At 40.2% G+C, this 19922-nt stretch overlaps 1 protein-coding gene across 1 annotated transcript in view; it reads right to left on the bottom strand.

Moving 5' to 3' along the window:
* Aoah (acyloxyacyl hydrolase) overlaps positions 1-19922 on the bottom strand; it is a 198801-nt gene that overhangs the window by 63209 nt on the left and 115670 nt on the right. Inside the window, exon 12 of the mRNA XM_027409368.2 lies at positions 12841-12932. Within this exon, the coding sequence (XP_027265169.1) occupies positions 12841-12932 (92 nt within the window). The remainder of the gene's footprint in view (positions 1-12840; positions 12933-19922) is intronic.

Genomic DNA, 19922 nt, shown 5'->3' with positions numbered 1-19922 from the left:
GAGCTTCAAGAATAATGTAGGTAGGTCAGGTCTATTTATGAAAATAACCTTGTATTGACTTAAGTAGAACTACTTAGAGCAGGGCAGCAACAACTTCCCCAAAGTGTTAGCTGTTCATCAGAGGTCATTATGACAAATCAAATGTGTTGAGTTACAAGCAAGACTCATTTGGTATGTCCTGGAAAACGTTTTTATACATTACATTTTTTCCCTGATAAATTAATATATGAGGCCTGCATCTTTATCACTCATGTCCTTCAACCACTCCAACTCTTCCTGGGGCCCCTACCTGCCTGAGGCAGGTTAGAGAGCTGGCTAGGAGATCATAAGGCTTCCCCTCATCTGTTGCAGCACTCAGGAGAGAGGCCTGTACTTCATGCCTGGGCAACACAGTAGAGCTTATGTGGAAGATCAACCCTGAGGACATGAAAGCAGAACTGGCCCTACCCTTTCCCTTGCTTGTCACATCAAATCCAGTAGATTCTGTGTGACAAGTTCCACAGACTGAGGGGATAACTTCAAAAGAAGGAGGTCTCCTGGAAATGGTTGTGGAACTCTCAGCCAGAGAAAAATATTGGACTGTGATTCTTGTGGCAATTTCGTTTGTTCTTCTATTCCTTTTTTTCACATTAATGAAATGTTCCTAAAATCCTATGCTGAGATTTTAAACAAAAGAAATAGCTAAGAAACCAACCTCTGAGATGGGGGTCACTAGCCATGACTAGTGCATTCCAAATCATTAACATCATTCATTTAAGTACAAATACTAAAAACTTTCCCAACAACAAAATTTCATATGGCTGTACATGTGTCATCCAGAGTGGGCTTAAGTGTCTGGCAAAGAAAGCTTTTAATAAGAAAGAGTTAAAATGGCTCAATATTTCAAATACTCACAAGAACAGGTAATAGATGCTAAACAATAACTGGCTATAAAAATATATTATTTTGATTTAAGAAATATGCAGTTAGCCTATGTTAATCAAGGACAGTCCTATGTTTTGATTAATCAAGTACAATTTTGTGTTTTGATTAACCCTGGATGATTCTGTGTTCTGGAGTTCTACATCACTGTGCCAAGTAACAATAATGTCATATGTTTGGGTTTGTTTAGCAAAAACATCCCCTGAAAAGTATCTCTATAAAAAACCTTGTTTGAGAACTGCAAAATACATTCAGATTTCAAACTGTCTCTATGTTTGTTTCTGTTTGTCACTGCTGAATCCTTACCCACCTATTCTTTGAGGACCCTCTCCTAGGGACTCCCATACCTGGCTGGGGTGGTCCGTGGCACTTGCTTGTCACTGCAAGGGGTGAACTCACTAGGACAATTAAGGAAAGCTCAGCCTGGTGAGGATGAGGCTGAGCATCCCTGCAAGTATCTAGTTCCAAAACCTGAGTTATGAGTTGGTCTACCTCGATATCCACCCCATCTGTGATCTGCTGGAGCATGTGAAGGGACTGGTCCTGTGGACACAAAGCTGCAGGATTTCTATAACACAGGGCGACAACAGAACAACCAAGAGGAGTTCCAGTGAGGGCCCAGCATCAATAGTGTAGCAGAAACCAGATCAAACCAGACCAATGACTCTCTGCAAGGAACACTTGCAAGTAAAGATGTATGAACAAAAGTGTTTACTGTGTGACTCACTGTGTCACACTACAATTTCCATGACAAGATTGATTTTTCTTCCCTTTTTTTCTCTTAAATTTTATTTTGTGGGGGAGGTTGTAATGGCAGAGGGTGGTTATGAAGGAATAGGGAGATGAATGGGTTAGAGATGCATGATGTGAAAGACACGAAGAATAAAAGAAGGAGAAAAAAGTTCCTATGTTCATGGGGTTCTTTCACAGCAATTGAAACCCTAACTAAAGCCCAGCGTTGGTGGCGCATGTCTTTAATCCCAGCACTCGGGAGGCAGAGGCAGGCGGATCTCGGTGAGTTCGAGGCCAGCCTGGTTTCCAGAGAGAGTGCCTGGATAGGCTCCAAAGCTACACAGAGAAACTCTGTCTCGGAAAACAACAACAAAAAATCTTAAAAAAAGGAAACCCTAACTAAGACGCTTAATGATCTCTGTCTTCTTGTAGAATTAGTATTCATAGAATAGTTGTTAGCATCCAGTTACACCTTGGCCCTACCCCTAGTGGACCTGGCAGTGTGTCACCCCTGTGCACATGGCAAGCAGTATTCTGGCTCTGTGCAGGTGCAAAAGGTCCCTTTAAGAGACAAGCTTGGCCCACACCCACTCTCTTTTCACTGTTCCTCTGAAGAGTCAGGCTGGTCTCTCTCTTTTCCCGTTTCTCTCTGTAGGTTGAAAAACCACACCATTCTCTATAAAATTTCAAAGAGAGGTTTAATTTGCCTGATATTGACCAGATTCACCCCTTAATAATTATACCCTTTCCTTTATTTCTTATACTTGGTTATTGAATTAGTATTTGTCTTTTAAACTAATGTCCTCCAATTTGTTGGCATCTATTTTCATGCTGATTGTTTGATCTAGTTGACTGAATGTTGCTAATTCTTGCACAAAATTGCTTAGAAGACACACATGGAAGTCCAAGGGTTAAAGAGATGCTGATTGACTTTGGCACAACTCTCATTATGCAGCTGGTAATTCAATTCAGCCTGTTTATGCTCCTCTACCCATGTCCTATCATTTTGCTTGAAATGTTAATTCCTGCAAATCTGGTTTGATTTGGACAATCTGAGAAATGTATATGAAGGAGCTGTATGACTGTAAATCATTCTGCAGCTGTAAAGTGATATAATGAACTGGGCTGGCGATTCTTTTTAAGCTTTATTTTTATAATTATGCTCAATTTTGCGTATGTTCATGTGTCTATGTGTAAGCATATGCATGTGAGTGCAGTGCCCTTAGAGTCCAGAAGAGGGCATTGGGTCTCTTGGAGCTGGAGTTAAAGACAGCCATGAGATGCCTAATATTGGGGCTGGGAACTAAACTTAAGTTCTCTGCAAAAGCAATCTTCACTATTAACCACTAACCCATCTCTCTATTCCTAGGTTGGGATTTCTTTTGTTGAGTACCCACTATGTGCTGAATATTGCACCAGGCACTAAGGCTACAAAATGAAGCTGTGTGATTTCAGTCTTTGAGATGCTCTGTCTGGATGGTGGGTTGGAAGATGATCAGTAAACAGCCATGGTAAGTCAGGTGATGCTGGCATTGAGCACACAACAGAAGCTCAGCAAGCGTCATGCAGTCAAATAGGAAGAGGCTACCAGGAGATACTTGATTGCTGAGCAGTGAGAGTTGACACATAGCAGGGAGTAACAAATGGGGGTGGCAATCAGTGGGTGCCTCACCCAAGTTAGTGCAGATGTTTATGGAGAGATGCTTACATTCCCACACCCCCTAGTAAACAGGAGACTGAAAATTTGGACAACTGTGAAATATTGTTAGATTGGATGAAAACTAAAAAGAAATGACAATATACTTATTGTCAAAATGTGGGGAAACATGTTCTCACACATTAGCTGTGAGAATATTAATTAGCCCAATTTGGAAGGCTCATGAAATTAATAATGCACACATTTTGATTCAACAGTTTCCCTATAGAAATCTTTGTATGCATTTATAAAGTGGCAGTACAGAATGTTCACTGCAGTGCTATTGGGAATAATGAGACTCTGAAAATAAGTTGAATGCCCACAGAAGAAAGGAACCATGCCATGAAACACTGTGCACTATTAAAAAGGATAAAAGAGGTTCAAAGTATTGTTAAAGTAAAATAACTTTTAGTATATTATACACAACATATCATTATGGGGGAAATTGTAACAGTACACTTACTTAATTAAGTACAAATGTCAGCATGGGAATTACCTGGAAAGCATATGGATGGAATTGCACTATACCAATTGATCTCAGCACTTTGTTCTGGGAGGGAATGTAATTAGAGCACATGAAGGGGGACATTTATTTTTTACTAACAGTAACCTTTTGTAAATCAGAATGTATTCATATTCTGAATAATTAAGAAGCAAAAATTTACAAATAAGTGGAGGTTTGGGAAAGACATTGGAGATGCGAGGATTTGCAGGATGTGTTAGGGACAGTCCATGCAGTTGGAGCCATACATTCTATAGGTGATTTTTCCAGCCCAAAGCTGGTGCTTCTGTGTGTCTAGATTCTGACTCTTCTTGCCTTTGTTAGGGTTTCATTTCTAGCTTTCTTCTTCTTTCTGTTTTTCAGATCATGCTATCACTACAAGAATGCTTCAGAATTTCTCATTTAAAAAGTCTGTCTGATTTATGATTCCCCTCCAGCTCGCATTCACTTTGTTTTGTACCAACACTCAGTCCATCTGCTCACCTCCTGACCCCACTCTCCAAGCAGCCTGGCCTCCCACCTCATCCTGCAGTACTGCCGGGGCTCAGTGACTCTCAGCATCCACTGTCATGCTCACTCTGCTCATCCTGTATCCTCACCTTCCTCTTCCTGTAACAGCATTAGGTTGATGGTCACTTCCTCAGAAGCCCTTTCTTTACCTAAGCCCTTCTAAATACTTTTCTGGTCTGGGGAGCTGTCCCTTCTCAGTCGTCTGCTCCTAGATCACAAATGGGTCTTGTCTCAATCCCTGTCCCCACTGTTTCTTTGTTTCACTCCTGCCTTAGAGCAGAGTTCTCCAAGTTTTGACATGAGAATCACTTACACTTTTAAATTTATTGAGGACCCTGCATAGAGTTGTTGGTATGCATGCATTAGACTAGTCACTATTTGTGAAGACATTTGAATAAACATTTACTTATTAATTCTGTTTAAATAACAATAATCAATTCATTACATGTTGGTGTAACTTCTATTTGTTTTATATGCTCACAAATGTCTTTCATGGCTAGCTTAGTAGAAAATAGCTAGGATTCATTGCTTCCACATCCAGTCATTATGTTATATTGTTTTGGGAAAGTGTTGAAGAAACTCTGGCCTCATGTACTTATAGCTGGAAAACAGAGTTACATTTTATCGTGTATTGTAGATAACTGTGGATAAATGTTTTAGATTTTACATCAACACTTAACAACCGGTAGTTTCTTACTGGTTTATCAAGTGAAATGTGTAATCTGAAATTATATCAGTGAACCTTTTGTACCTTATCACATTAAAATGTATTGGTGTATTTTGTACTTTCAGTGAATCTTTTATCTCTACTAAGAATTTATGCAGTATAACCTGGTCATTTGGAAAAAAACTGACTCACTGAATTCTAAAAATATTCTAAATATTAGTGCATTTCATGATATAAGTTTGAGTAATTTTATTTCTTAATATTGTTGTGTATCCCATTAGAGCAAACATAAATAGTGGGCCTCTGTCAAACTCATAGGAGGAAATACAAATTTTCTGTAATTAAGTTTTTTCTTTGAAGTTAAAATTTTATGATTAGCAGCTAATAATGTTAGATATTTTCTTTAAAGTGACCTGCTCATTTAATTCATTATAGATAAAATATTTGCCATACATCAAAGTCTGAAAATCAAAGTTTATTATATAGTCATTTTTCTTTTGTATTTTATTTTATTTTATTTTGAGTCTAGGTTTCTTTAAGTATCTCTGGAGACCAGCTAGCCTTGAACACACAGAGATTTCCTTATCTCTGATTCTTGAGTTCTGAGATTAAAGGCATGTGCCACATACCCAGCAATATATATTCATTTTTTCAAAAGAAATGGGATTCTCTGAAAGAAAATTCAGCTTTCAGCTTACCTACATCTATGATTTTCCTTTAGACACCAACACTTCATTATACAGCAGAAGTCCTCAGTCATATGTGTATTTTTTTCAGATTAAATGATAAAAGGAATGAAATAGTACATTTTTACAGTTTCATAGGTGCTTCTGCTTTTGCTTTTGAGACATGGTCCCATATGTCTCAGGATGGTCTTGAAATCACCATACGGCCAAAGATGACTTTGAACTTCTGATCTATTTGATGCCACAATCACAGGTATGTGCCACCACGCCCAGTTTATGTGGAACAGCAGATCAGACCCAGGGCTTTGTGATTGCTAGGCAAGCACTTTATCCACCAAGCCAAATCTCAAGTCACACAGGTGACATTTATTTTTTTCACTAGCAGTACAGACACTGAGGTGGGAAATTAATAAATGGGACCTCCTGAAACTGAGAAGCTTCTGTAAGGCGCAGGTGACATTTTGAAGTAAGAGGAACCCCTTATGTTTTAAGCCTGGAGTTGTGGAAATGAAAATCACAATGACTATGTTTGTAATTGGCTGCTTCAGGGTTTCACCCTCACATGTTGCCAGTTTTAGCTCCTGCTGCTTTTGATAAACTAATACAATGACTACATGGCAGACACAAATTCTGTTTAAGACTGCTGTGAAATAGATTTTACCTTGTGGGTCCCTAAAAGGGGCCTAGCTACCATGGGCCACAGTTGGAGAACTGATGCTTCTATCACACATAACTCAAATGGCCAACTCTGTGGTTATTTGTTTAAACATATGAGCATAATAATGACAGGGTTAATCACTTGCAATGATATCACATTTTAATTTGTGAATAATAGATTTAATAAGGTTATTAAGCCCACTAGTGTTTAGTGCCTACCTGTCTTTTTTAAAAAAAAAAAAAAACAAAACGTAAAATTAGGTTAATAAATCCCAGCTGCAATCCCTACTCTCCAATTTGCTTCCTCAAGTGACTGGGTCAGAGTGATGTATAACTTTTCACAGTTGTTCTTTCCTTAGATGTATACAGGATGGAGAGAATAGATAACCTTTAGCTCCAAGATTCTGGGACAGCTCTCAAAGAAAAAAATGGCATGATTGTACCACTTATGACAATGGCCTTGTCTACTTCTTTCTAAGAAATTTCCATGTCTAGAGTTCAATATAGTGAATTTAAGCCAGAAAACAACATTTAAACTATAGAATTCACTCTGCTTTGACTCATTTATACTGATCTGCTGATCTCATTCTTTGTAATAGAGTCTTGCTATGCTTTTAAACATGCCATCCTTCTGTCTCCACCTCCTCAATATTGGGATTAAGGCTATCCACCATCACACCTAGTCTGTGGACTTTATTTTTACCACTCTAGCTTGAGTTTGATATGGTAACTTTGCTAATTGCTTTCTTTTTAATTTGGGGCTTTTGTGACTTTTTATGGCTAACTTAAGCTCCTATGGAAGTGTTCGTGCATGCATGCACTTGAACACTCTTTGTGTGTGTGTGTGTGTGTGTGTGTGAGAGAGAGAGAGAGAGAGAGAGAGAGAGAGAGAGAGAGAGAGAGAGAGACAGAGAGAGAGACACAGAGAGAGAGAGACAGAGAGAGACAGACAGACAGACAGACAGAGACAGACAGAGAGAGAGAGACAGAGAGAGAGACAGAGAGAGCACTTTGAGGTGAGATCTCTCTCATTGGAACTTGGGGGCTCATCATTTAAGCTAAGTTAAGTTGTCTGGCAGTGAGCTTCAGGAATCTGCCTGTCACTGCCTTCCCCAGAACTGCACACACCACCACACCTTGCTCTTTACATAGGTGCTAGGATTTGGATTCAGGTCCTCAGATTGGACTATCAAGCACTTTACCCTGAGCTATCTATCTTTCTGGACTCACACACCCACCCTCTCACTTTTTTTCTAGCTCTGAAGGCTACCCTACTCCATCCCTGCACTCTTATCCTCTGCTTCAAAGACTCTGTCATTTAGGCCTGGCTTCTAGAGTACCACCTTTGGATAAAGATGATTCAGATAGTCATTAATGGGTTCAGGTAGTTGTTTATTTCAGAGACAGAAAGGTTTATTTTAGCCTGTGATCCATTGTGGTAGGAAGACATGGCCACAGGTATGTGGTCACATTGAATCTAAAGTCAGGAAGCAAAGAGTGGACAAGGAGTGAGGTCTCACCGTAAACCTCCAGGTCTGCTCTCTGTGACTCACTTCCTCCCCCAAGACCCCACCTTCTGAAGGTTCCACGACTTTACAAAACAGTACCACCAGCTGGGGCCCAAGTGTTCAAACATATGAGCCAATGGATGACTTTCTAAGGTTGGCCACTTACTGAATTTCTGAAGCTTGAGTCAAGGGGACAGATACTAAAGGATCTCAAAATTCATATAAGTGAAGGGTCATGCTTGGGTTTGGAGCTATGTCTGGGATTTCATTTGCCTCCAGTTTATGGCAGTGAGACTGTGTTCTGAGAGGGTAAAGCAATTGACACAGAAGGGAAGGATAGGAGCCAGCTTCTCTTATGAACTACGTGCTTGTACTTGTATGAGGTATACTTCTAAAGACTGTTGTTCACACTCATACTGCAAGGCTGATCATAGACGGCAGGCAGCACATTCCCAAGGCTGAATGGAGAACTCCACCAGGTCTGTCCCATTGTGCTCAAAATGCACCTCCCACTGGTCTATACTACTTGTTCTCTGTCTGCTTTCTATTGCTCTTATTAAACCCTGACCTAATGCAACTTGGGGAGGCAAGAGTCACAGTCCATTGAGGGAAGCCAAGGTTGGAACTCAAGGTAGGAACTGGGAGGCAGGAACTGAAACAGAGGTCACGGAAAAATGCTGTTTACTGGCTTTTCACCCATGACTTATTCAGCTGTATTTTTTTTCCCAACTCAGAACCACCTGCCAAGGAATGGCACTGCACCTGAGTGCCCCACACTGGACTGGAATCTTCCCACATCAATCAAGAACGTGTCCTACAGAATTGTTTACAGGCAACCTTATGGAGGCATTTTATCAATGAGATTGTTATCAACTGTGATTCCATTTTCTCAGGTAACTCCAGATTAAGCCAAGTGACAAAATACCAGCCAGGATTCTCAGGAAAATCATACATTTTAGGTAAGTGAATGACTTCAATATTTCTTTTATTGTCTTCTTTCTACCAGAAGAGAACCTCAGCCATATGTTAATCTGTTTTTGTATGCCTTTTAAACCTTTTATTCTTTTAATAACAATAGCCTAGCATAGATTATTTGCACGTGTAATTCATATGATGGCATAATAAGATGGTTTAATAGTAATGCCATTCATGAAGAGTGTATTGAATGAAGATGCACAGAGTGTCAGCTCCCAATGTTTCTTCTTAATGGATGAATCCACTGCCACTGAGATTCCAGAGGATTTTCTTTTTAATAAATAGAAGTTAGATAGCCTGTTCATTATTCTAGCTGAGTGACAGGGAACACAGGTGTGGTGCATAGAAACAGCTGGTAAAAAGATAGCCAGAGGCCTCACAGTGAGCAGAGGCACATGTTTAAAGCATGAGAATAGTCAGCTGTGCAGTGTAACTTCCACTTCTTTAGAAATATTGCAGACAGCATGTAGAGTCAGACTGAGCAAGTGGCCTGAGCAGACAGGATTTTATGGATAGCAGTACAGAGCTCAGGGTGCTGTGTTAGCAGACTAGCCCAGAACAGTTATAACTTCCACATAAGCCACAGCTGAATGGCCACTTTCAGTATAAAATGTTGCTGTGATTTGACTATGTTCTAAGAAACTTCATGGACTGGAAACTTAATCTTCAAATTAATTTGTTGGTGGTGCTTAGAGAAGGTGTTTTAGGGAGATAACTAGGGTTGGATAAGGTCATGAGAATGGAGAATCTGTGGTGGGACCAATGGTTTTATAAGAGGAGGAGAGGAGAGATGAGGGAAGAGGCTGCCTGGGACTAATCATGTGATGACCTTGTCACATGAGGACACAATAAGAAGGCCCATCATCTGAACTTGGCACCTTCACCTTAGACTTGCTGGCCTCCTAAACAATGAGAAATTTAAAATGGATTGATGAATGGGGGACTGCAATGGGAGGATTAGGTCAGGAGGGAGAGGGAAGAAGGAGATGAGGGAGGGAATATAAAGAAAAGCAGCTAAAATTAAGGGCCATTTGAGGGGGTAGTATGGAAACTTAATACAATAGAACCTACATAGAATATATACAGATATAAAGGTAACCTAACTGAAATAGCCAAATAACTGGGAGACAGAGCCCCAATTGGCCATATCTTGTCACCAAATGAAGCTTTCAGTACCAGTATTGGGTTATATCCAGTTGGGTTGATGGCCAAAGGGGTCCCATGGGAACCCCCAAACAACATAGGCTGTTGATTTTCAAAAACTGACCTTTAGCAAGGTCCCATTGCTAAAGATTCATTGGACATGGAGAATTAGAGCTAGTGCCTACATAGAGCTTTCATTCCTACATTCTAGTATCTTTGGTACAGGAAGGTACTTTGCATACTACCAATGGAGAAACATAAATGCCAAACCAGCCACAAACTATTTGATCTTCAATGGTGTCCTGCCTGTAAGATATACTAGTGCAATGTTGACACAAACTTGTGGGAGTAACCAACCAATGTCTGATTTGACTTAAGGCCCACTCCATGAGATGGAACCCATACCTGACATTGCTTTGGTGACCAAGAACATGAGACTAGACAGCCCATGGACTTAGGGTAAAACCAAATGCTACTGAAAAACAAACAACACAAACAAAAAAGTAGCAATAAAATAACTCCTAACTACATTCTGTTGTACTCATAGATGATAGCCTTGTACAGCCATCATCAGAGAAGCTTCCTCCTGAAGCAGATGAGAACAAATATAGAGACCCACAGCTAGACTTTAAGCAGAGAGTGAGAAACCTTGGAACATTAAGCCCTAAATGGGATGTCTGCATCGAACCCCTATCCTTGGGGCTCGGGGAAACCTGTGGAAGAAGAGACAGGAAGCATGTAAGAGCCGAGGGAGATGGAGAACACCAAGAAAACAAGTCCCTATAAAGCAACATGATCCACAGCTCACATGCACTCACAGAGACTGAGGCAGCATGCACAGGGCCTGCATGGATATGCACCAGATGGGGTTCTAGAGCTTAAAGGAGAAGTAGACACATGAAAAACTATCCCCAACTGATAACTGTTTGCAAATGAAAATGTAGCATTCTTCTAGGAAGTCTCACTGGGGAAACTATATTCTTAACTATATTCTTATATATTCTCAAGGATAGGCTGCATGCCCAGAAGTAGATGACCAATAGAAAATGAACTCAATGGCATATTTGGGTGTTCCCTATCTTATTGTGTGCCAGGACTCACTCTTTCTTTTTCTTATTTTTAAAATAAATTTTGTCTTATTTTTTATTTTGTTGATATTTTTCTCTTAGAAATCATGTACTCCCTGAGCCCACCTTCAGGAATTCAGCTCTAGTAGCTTTGTCATCACTAGTTACCAAATACCCTTGAAAAGGTCCCCTCTATCACATACTCCGGTTCTTTTGCTCTGTCTGTCTGTCTGTCTGTCTGTCTGTCTGTCTGTCTGTCTGTCTCTCTCTCTCTCTCTCTCTCTCTCTCTCTCTCTTTTGTTCCTCCTCCAAGATATCCCTTAACTGCCCCCCCCAATAAATCTCTTGCATGAGATCTGTTGCGTGGTGTGATCTCTGTAGCATTTCTTGGCCTCAAACAGCCAAGGTATTCCCACCACTTCATTCTAACAGTTACCTCTTACTAACCCCACTTACTAATTAAAATATTTTATATGGATGACAAGAACTATCTTAGAAAATAGTTAAGTTTGACAAGGAAACATAATTTGAACACACAGCTCTGCTTTCCTTATATTCACAGACAGGTCCTATAGAATTATGACCGTGTTTTCTTAAAAGTTGATTATATTTCCTGGTCTCTTTTCTATTCATTTTATGACCCAGTCTCTTTTGGAGCCTGGGCTCCTTGTTCTGTATCCCAAAAGGCTATGGATAGTTTTCATGAGCACTTTCCCGCTAAGCCCAGTAGCTCTGTGACAAACCTGCCACTGGCACATCTACCTTGTGTTGTCATTAGATTCCCTTGATTTCATCTACACTATTGATTGCAATTGACTGGAGGCAAGACCACATCTCATTCATCATGAAAACTCCTGGGGTCTACATGCCTAATTTAAGATTAGTATTTAATGAGTATTTTTAAAGTGAATGAGTGCAGTTAATAAATATTATCTATGGGATGTGATGTTCTTTGTCAAATGGAAAACAATACCCGTTAAAATCATAAATGGCAGACTCTTGGGTGTTATGCTGTTTGCAGCTTTGGATAAACCAGGCCTGTTCATATTTAATCTCCTTATCATTGCCATAGCCTGACTTTTGGTACTGTCTGGCTCTCTGCTGCTATTGCCTGAGCTGGAGAGGGTGGGCCATGTCCTGCCATTGCTCTTCTCTCTCTTCTACTTACACAAGGAAGGGACTTGTCTGCCATATTCCTTATTCTTATTACCAATTGTAAAAATTAGCACCTTAGGAGAGATGTTACCCCTCATACCTGGGGCTTTCTATCATATAGAAGTGCTTGCAAACCTCTATAGAATATTAAGTGTCCTTTCTGGGTGTAGTCCTGGGATACACACGTTGGGTTCTCACTCACCATCCATCACTCATAGCAAACTGATTTACTGAGTCATGACCTGTGCTCAAATCTACAGCACTGAAGCCAGGATAATTAACAGACACAGTGACTTGCAATTTAATTTTATCTATCATTTTTCTTACAGTTAGTTTCTTGGATCAAATGTGGAATCAGAAAAATTCACTGATGTATTTGAGGATTTTCTATTAGATGTAAATTGTAACTCCCAACAGGAACATTTCCTCTTTAGTGTACATAACCTGTTGTAGTGGCTGGACCATGTCAGTGGTCATTCATGGTCTAGAAGCATCTTAAAATGATTCTCATTTCAACACTGTGGGAGCAAGCTCCATCTCCTACTCTCTCCTTTCGCACATAAGCTGCCATGAATGAGTGTGCAGTGTGTGAGTGTACAGTGTGTGAGTGTGAAAACATACCCACTAGTGGAGTCCAGAAATCCAGTGACACCAGAGAGTTGGGGCCAGTTGAGCTCGTCAGTCAGGGCTGATGGCAAGTTAAAGAAGGATTTCTAAAGGAAAGAAATAATAAAGTAGTAATTAGCAAATGGTCACTTGTTTTGTGATGGTGCTGAGAACAACCACAGCATAAGCCTGGTTTTCCCTATGTCTATCTTCTTGAGCCTTTAAAGAAGATGGCTCATCTTTCACTGTCACCTGAGAATTCACAATAGTCAGAATCACTGGCTTAATTATTCCTGTGATGCAAGAGTAATACATGGAGTCTCACACAATGGAGAGGGATGTGTTGGGACAAGCAAACTCCAATTCTGAAGTATTCTGAGATCTCCATCTTTCAGTTGAGAACATCAAGCAATTGACTGCTTAGAAAATAATTGTCCTGAGAAATAATACTGAAAGTCAAGCAAGAATGCCCCTAGTCAACAAGGTGGGGCCTCTGACCCTGCAAGTCTGAAGCACTTCTGAGAATCAGACTGTGGTTTCTTTCCCCATAAATATGCAGGTATATCCACTATGAACTACTGTGGGAACTGAAAACAAAATGTTCTGCCTTTTCCATCAGAGGGATAAATAAGACAAAACTCCACTTTAAAAATTATACAGAAACCACTCAACAAATTCCTCTAGGGTCAGCACATTTTGAAATCAAAATATGTGCTCAAGATTGCATTCCATTCTCAAAAGTTGTTCTTGGCTTATCATCTGCACCTCTTTGAATTGACCAATCACACTAGAGTGTGAGGTCAAGCTCTGACCACTCAGAGTGAGGCACAGAACTTTTGTGCATTAGGAATAAAAGCCTGGTGGATTTGATGCTGTGTGTTTGCCTGCTTGATTTGGCCTGGCCACACACCCTTCAGCAAAAATAAAACTTTTCCCTTGCAAGAATTCTTTGGATTTGTGGTCATTTTCTTTGGGTCCTACGATCTGTTCTAACACTATCATCTCTGAAGATTTGCATACCTGCTGAAGTGTGACTATGGTGTGTAACCTCTGAAACTCCTATTAAAATTTAACCCCCAGTGTGAGGCATCCAGAGAACAAACATAACTGGACATTTAGAGAAAGAGTTTTGAGGAGGAAATTAGGGTTAGATAAGGCCACTAGGGTAGAAGTCCATGATTTAATGCTGTCATCTTTATAAGTAGAGGCACACATACATATGTTCAGTCACCATGTGATGTTTTATGTTTCACTGCCAGCATGGGGACATTACTACATGTAACCCCAAGACCTTGAACCTGCAGAACCAGAAGCTAAAGCAAACTTCTTTAGAGTTTACCTCATCTGTAGTGTATCATCATTAGCAATGGAAAACTGACCTATCTCCCCTTTTGACTATTGCAAATGTTTAGAGCCTGAGGCCTGGATCGTTATTGCAGGAATGTTCATTTCAGTCACAGTTCTATGGCTGGTATGAACTTGTGGAAGAAAACCGTGCTCAGCTATGACTGCTTATTGCTCCTTTAAAAAATGTCTACTAAGACAAATCCTTCTAGGGTCCTAATTTCTCAAAGAGGCTTACCTAAACAGATGTGTTGGGAAGCCCTCTATTATGTTGATTGATTTGTCAAAATTAGCTACACAACTAACAGGTGTTCAGGTACAGCCATGATCCTCCCGTCTTGCTTTGAATCTTTCCCCGTATCCTGATTTTTGCCTCAGGGTGGTTTCTAGCACAGGGGGCTGAAGAGGGAGGGCATGGCCAGGAAGGATGTCTTCCTGAGGTATACCTGCACTGACTGGGAGTTACCTCCTTCAGAGGAACAGAAATGAATTCTTTGAAAAGAGGCTCCTAGAATATCTCAGAGGATCATGAATCCATGACTGACACTTTGTCACCCTTGGTGCTTCCCACTCACATGTTCTGCTCTAAACTTCTCTCCTACCAGGACTTCACTACTTCACACTATGGCTTCTATCCCTTCTACCACTGTGGGGCAAGCCTTCCTCTGTCTGCTTTGCTTTCCCCATATATCTTTTTGCTTATAATGTATGTTTGCTATAGGATTTGAGAATATTCAATTCTGCTAGAGAAGGCAAGGAAAGCAAATAGAACGGGTAAAACTCATAAGCCATATTAAGCAGATAGATGAGTAAGCAAATGACTTGTGAGATGTAGGCAGTGTTTATGAGCTGGTTCCCTGTAAGATGTGATAAAAGTTAAATGAAGGGGAGAGCATTCCTCCCCGTCCCCCCCTCCACTCTCACCCTTTTCTCACCCTTTTCTCTGTCCATAAAATGGAGACTCTGACTTGGAAACCAAGATGGAACCAGATTTTGTGGTCTGGTGGGGCTGCTCTTTCTTCTATAGTAAGGAATGGGACAAGAACTCATCTAACATGGGTAGACCTGCCTAGTACTCTGTCTTACAATAATAGTGGAGGAAAGGGACATTCTGAACAATGCTAGCAAGGGAATCATTTTCACTATGGGAATCAAATTGCTGTCCAGCTCTACAAGGGCAACACACTCTATGATTTCAATACAGCACCTTGAGACAAGGCTTCCATACTCTATGTAGCCACTATTCTGTCAAGTGATGAGGGAAGAGGACATGTTGAGTGTGGGACAGGTGGGGGAAAAGGCAGTTATTAGTGTCTTTGGAGTTGTGATCTTCAAGCCCCCAGCATTCCTTCAACTCATTTCTCTAGAGAACTGGGACTCATTTCTTTGGGTAGTTCCTGAAATCCTTGCTAGCATCCAGGAAACCCAAGCTGCTCTGGCGCCATCTCTGTTAATTAGCATTTAAGCTGTGGACAGCAGCTGGTGCTGAACTGCAGCTGAGGCCCGAGTGAGTTTGCATTTCCATGGCTGGCCCTGAAAGGCTTGGGCAGACCAGATGCATACATTTAACCCCAGTGATTTGGATAACTTCAAAATAGCACAGAGCTGTATTTCCCTCATTGAATGTTTTAGATTTCACTCATGGTATTTTGGCAAAACCTGACATTTCTGGAAGAAGCTTTTCAGGGAAGGCAGAATTCTAGCCCTTCCTTGGTTTCAGTGTTGTCTGGCTCAGCGGGGCTTTGGGAAAGATCTGAAGACAGTGAGGAATGGGGTAGCCAGTTGGGAGACCTACACAGCACAGAGCATGTGCTTAGGATGGACCACCCGTTTCTAAGAGGATTGTCCCGGGATTCGAAGAATGAGTTTATTGTCAGAAAACAGAAATGACTTGAGTAGTCCCACAGCAAGGTCCACAGATCCCCACCCCCACCTCCCTTAGTAAAGTTGGTAAATAAAAATGAAAAGCAACAGCCATTAATAACAAATGTATGGAAATCCTTAACAGGAGATCATATTAAACACTAAAAGCCACGTTCATGCAACATTATACCAAAGGCATTTCCAGCAGGAGAAACGAAAATGAAGATTTCCCTCACCAACTCCTGCTTATTCCTCTTAAGCATTCATGTTCTCAAAAGTCTCCTAAATGTATCTTAAATGCGCAAACGTGGAAAGACTATATTTGCCAAGAAAAAATTCCAGTTAAAAGAATTTGTGCTGCTAGGCGAGGTTCAAGCTGAGGCGAGGGTCAGGCTAGTTCATTGCTTTGAGTTTTCCTCTGGGTTTTCCAATGACATGATTGAATTTATGTGTCATATTTGACATATTTATACTACTTTTTGTAGCAGTTTCATTTAAGGTTGTTCTCTCTGTGTGTTTTAATATATTGAGAAGATCACTGTTTATTTATTTTAATAACAAGGAAGAAAATATAATAATTTGAATTCATGACTAGTTTTTAGAGAGTAACTTTTACTTGTTCTTTGATAATTTCATAAATATATACAATATATCTTCATAGTCTCCAACCCATTCACCCCTGATATATGACTTTTTGAAGCCATCATCTCACCAATCTGGTATTGGGTTCCTCTGAGGCTTTGTTAACTGAGAGAAAGAACAATGACATCAACCACAGGTCATCTGGCTCAGTCTTCCAACAACAAAGGGAATTCTATGGTAGCATTGGGTTTGTTCTCTCTATCCTGCAAGACTGTAGGCAATTTTCACAGAGCATTTTCTTTCATACACAACTGGCTTAGACCTGAACTGATTATTTTCAGACAGTACAAATGTCAAATGAAGATATATGTGGGTAACCATTATCAGAAAACAATATGAAAAATTTCAGTTAAATAAGCCATTTATATTCAACGACCAGGAATTGAACTGTTGAAGACTATAACCAGGAATTGTTGGTTTAGAAAGAAAGAAATAGCTGTTGAGTTTGTTCCTCAAGGCTGAAGAATCAGAAACAAAAAGTCTGTTGGGATGTAGATGTCCCGGATCCATTAGCCTGAAGTTCCTTCATCATACCATAGATGGTGCATGTGAGCTTCTTTTTAAAAGGCTTTTCAGTTCTTGAGTATCACCTTATTGCCAGCTGACTGTTAAGTCCTCTATCTGTGTCATTACCCAAATGTCTTTTCTTACACAAACATCAAATTATCCAACTTAAAATGCTCCTTTCACTTTCTCACACACTTCCCTACCCTGGTCCCATTCCTTTAGGCTTTGCTATATGAATGCATTCTGTAACCAAAAGGTATCCCTTGGTGAGTATGCTAGAATGTGCTGTTTTCTGGATGGTGTTTGTTTTTCAGACAGAGTAAGTAACTAACACGGATTTCTCTTACATGCCAGGTATGGACACAGGGAACATGCACAAGTTGTTTAACTTAATAACAGAACACCATGGAGCAAAATTTTCTCTCCCTCTTTTTCTTCTTCCTTCCTTTTTTTTTTTTGCCATCTCCTAGAACTCATCAGGATCTGTTGGTGCATAGCTGTAACCCAGGCACAAGGACCGTGAGTTTGAGTGAAACAGAGAAGGCAGATAACTTTGTGAACACACCATCATGTGTCCAGTGCCCAATATCCCCTTCTGGAAAGGAGCCTAGACATCACCTTCAACCAAACAGCAGTGCATTGATGTCCAGGGAGAAGTGTGGGAATGGTCCCTTTCTACCCTGCATCCTACGGCTGCTTGTGTGGTCCTTGGAGGATTTCTATATCTTTTTTTGGCAGAAAGATCCCTTGTACCATGTGGTCTAGGTCCGGAAAGGGCTCAGCTGAACAAGACTCAAAGGCAGTTTGGTTGCTATACTCAGGCAACAGAGCTGACAAGTAATAGGGTTTGGTTTGAACCTAGCTTGATGGAAATAGGGAGAGAAAGGCTTGGAGCAGAAATGATCTTCACTATGCTGAGTCTTAGCACCCATGTGAATGAAGTCCAAGGGTCAAAATTCTATGAAATCAAAATGGACTGAATTGGAGTGCTAATTGTTGAAAACAGTCTTAGTTGCCTTGGTTGGTATGTCACTCTCCAAACTTCCAGAATAAAGATTACAGATTCTCAGCTCATCTTTTTCATCTCTATATTTTTTTTCAAACAAAGGCTACATATAATATATGAAGAGTGCTGAATGAGTATTGTGTGGATAAATACCAAAACATTATGTGGCTCCAAACAGATACAAATAGACCCCACCTTCAGATGTTCATGATCTGCTCTGGATTCCAATGAGGACAAGAAGCACTGTGGACAATGAACATGTCATTGTGGAGATCTGTGATGGGCACATGAAGTTCTGGGAGAATAGAAAGTGAATAAATATACCATCTGATTCCTTCTCCTGTGATATCAGGCTAGATTATGTACCTCTGCTGTCATAAAATAACAGTTTGATGTTTTAACTCTGTGAGTTTTCTATGTAAGCTTTATATTACAGGATGCATGATATTGAAGGAAGATCCTATGGAGTTAGGATTCAACACACACACACACACACACACACACACACACACACACACCCCGAAGAGGGAGGGAGGGAGATAGAGACCTCAACTATCACACCAGATTTGCTACTTTTTGGAATTCATTGTATAAGAGATGCCAATGAGCTACTCCCACATTTTAAGGCACTCCTTCACCTCTCTTTGCCACAACTTTATTACTAATAAGACTACATTTAATAATGGCACCTACATTTAATAATGGTTGATTGAAACATTTAGAAGAAACTAAATACACATGAAGTTTTCTTTGCAAATGTTTGGTGAACATTAAGGTAGTCCAGGACACTGTGGCAGACCACAGGAAGTATGCTGGTGTCAAATGCAGTTCATGGGGAAGCAATATTGGAAGCATATACCTAATGTGAATGCTAAGGTCTAAGTGGCCTCCTCAAAATTCATATGTTAAATCCATACCTGATGCTAAGAGTGGTAAGACTTGGAGCCTTCAGAAGGTGAGTAAGTCACTGGATCTCTACCATTGTGAATGGAATTAGTGCTCTCATAAGCAAAGCTGCCACACTCTACTTTGTCCCCTTTCACCAACTGAGAAGATAGCTAAAAGCACCGTCTTTGAAACAGACAGAAAATCCTCAGCAGGCATTAAACATCTGGGACTTCTCAGTGACCATAATTATGGATAATAAGCTGCTATTATACATGAATTATTCGGTGTAAGATATTTTGTTACCCTGGATAGAACAGATGAAAATAGTGAGTCCTATAAGGCTAGAAAGAGAGCACAAAAGAAAGGGAGAAAGAAGTTCAAACACTGGTAGTGCCAGAGGTAAACTACAAAATTAAACTCATTGTATTATGTGCAAAACAGACCAAAAAACCTAGTGCAACATGCTGTCCTCATAATTTAAAACATGCTACAGGTAAGCACATCGATAGCAACAACAGCTCTGCATCCATCATGTCCATTAAGACTTCAGCTGTAGGTTGTCCATCACATGCCCACTAAAACGTCAACTGTGGGTCATCTATCATGGTGCCCATTAAAACTTCAATTATGGAGTCTTCTTTCTGATCTTATGGCTTAAGAGGGCAGTCCAAATCTAGTCAGATGAAAACTATGAGGAATATAGAATGGCAGAGAGCATTTAATTTTTAATACTTTGCCTATTTTTTTTAACTTTGTCAAATCCTTGTATGGTCTTTTTTCCATTTTCTACTATTTATCATTTAAGCACTAACCCTATGTTTTATTTATCCAATTAATGAGGTGAAGG

This window comes from Cricetulus griseus, chromosome 3 (assembly GCF_003668045.3).
Source record: "Cricetulus griseus strain 17A/GY chromosome 3, alternate assembly CriGri-PICRH-1.0, whole genome shotgun sequence".
NCBI lineage: Eukaryota > Metazoa > Chordata > Mammalia > Rodentia > Cricetidae > Cricetulus > Cricetulus griseus.
The sequence above is the reverse complement of the archived record's forward strand: the minus strand, read 5'-3'. Positions and strand labels throughout refer to the sequence as shown.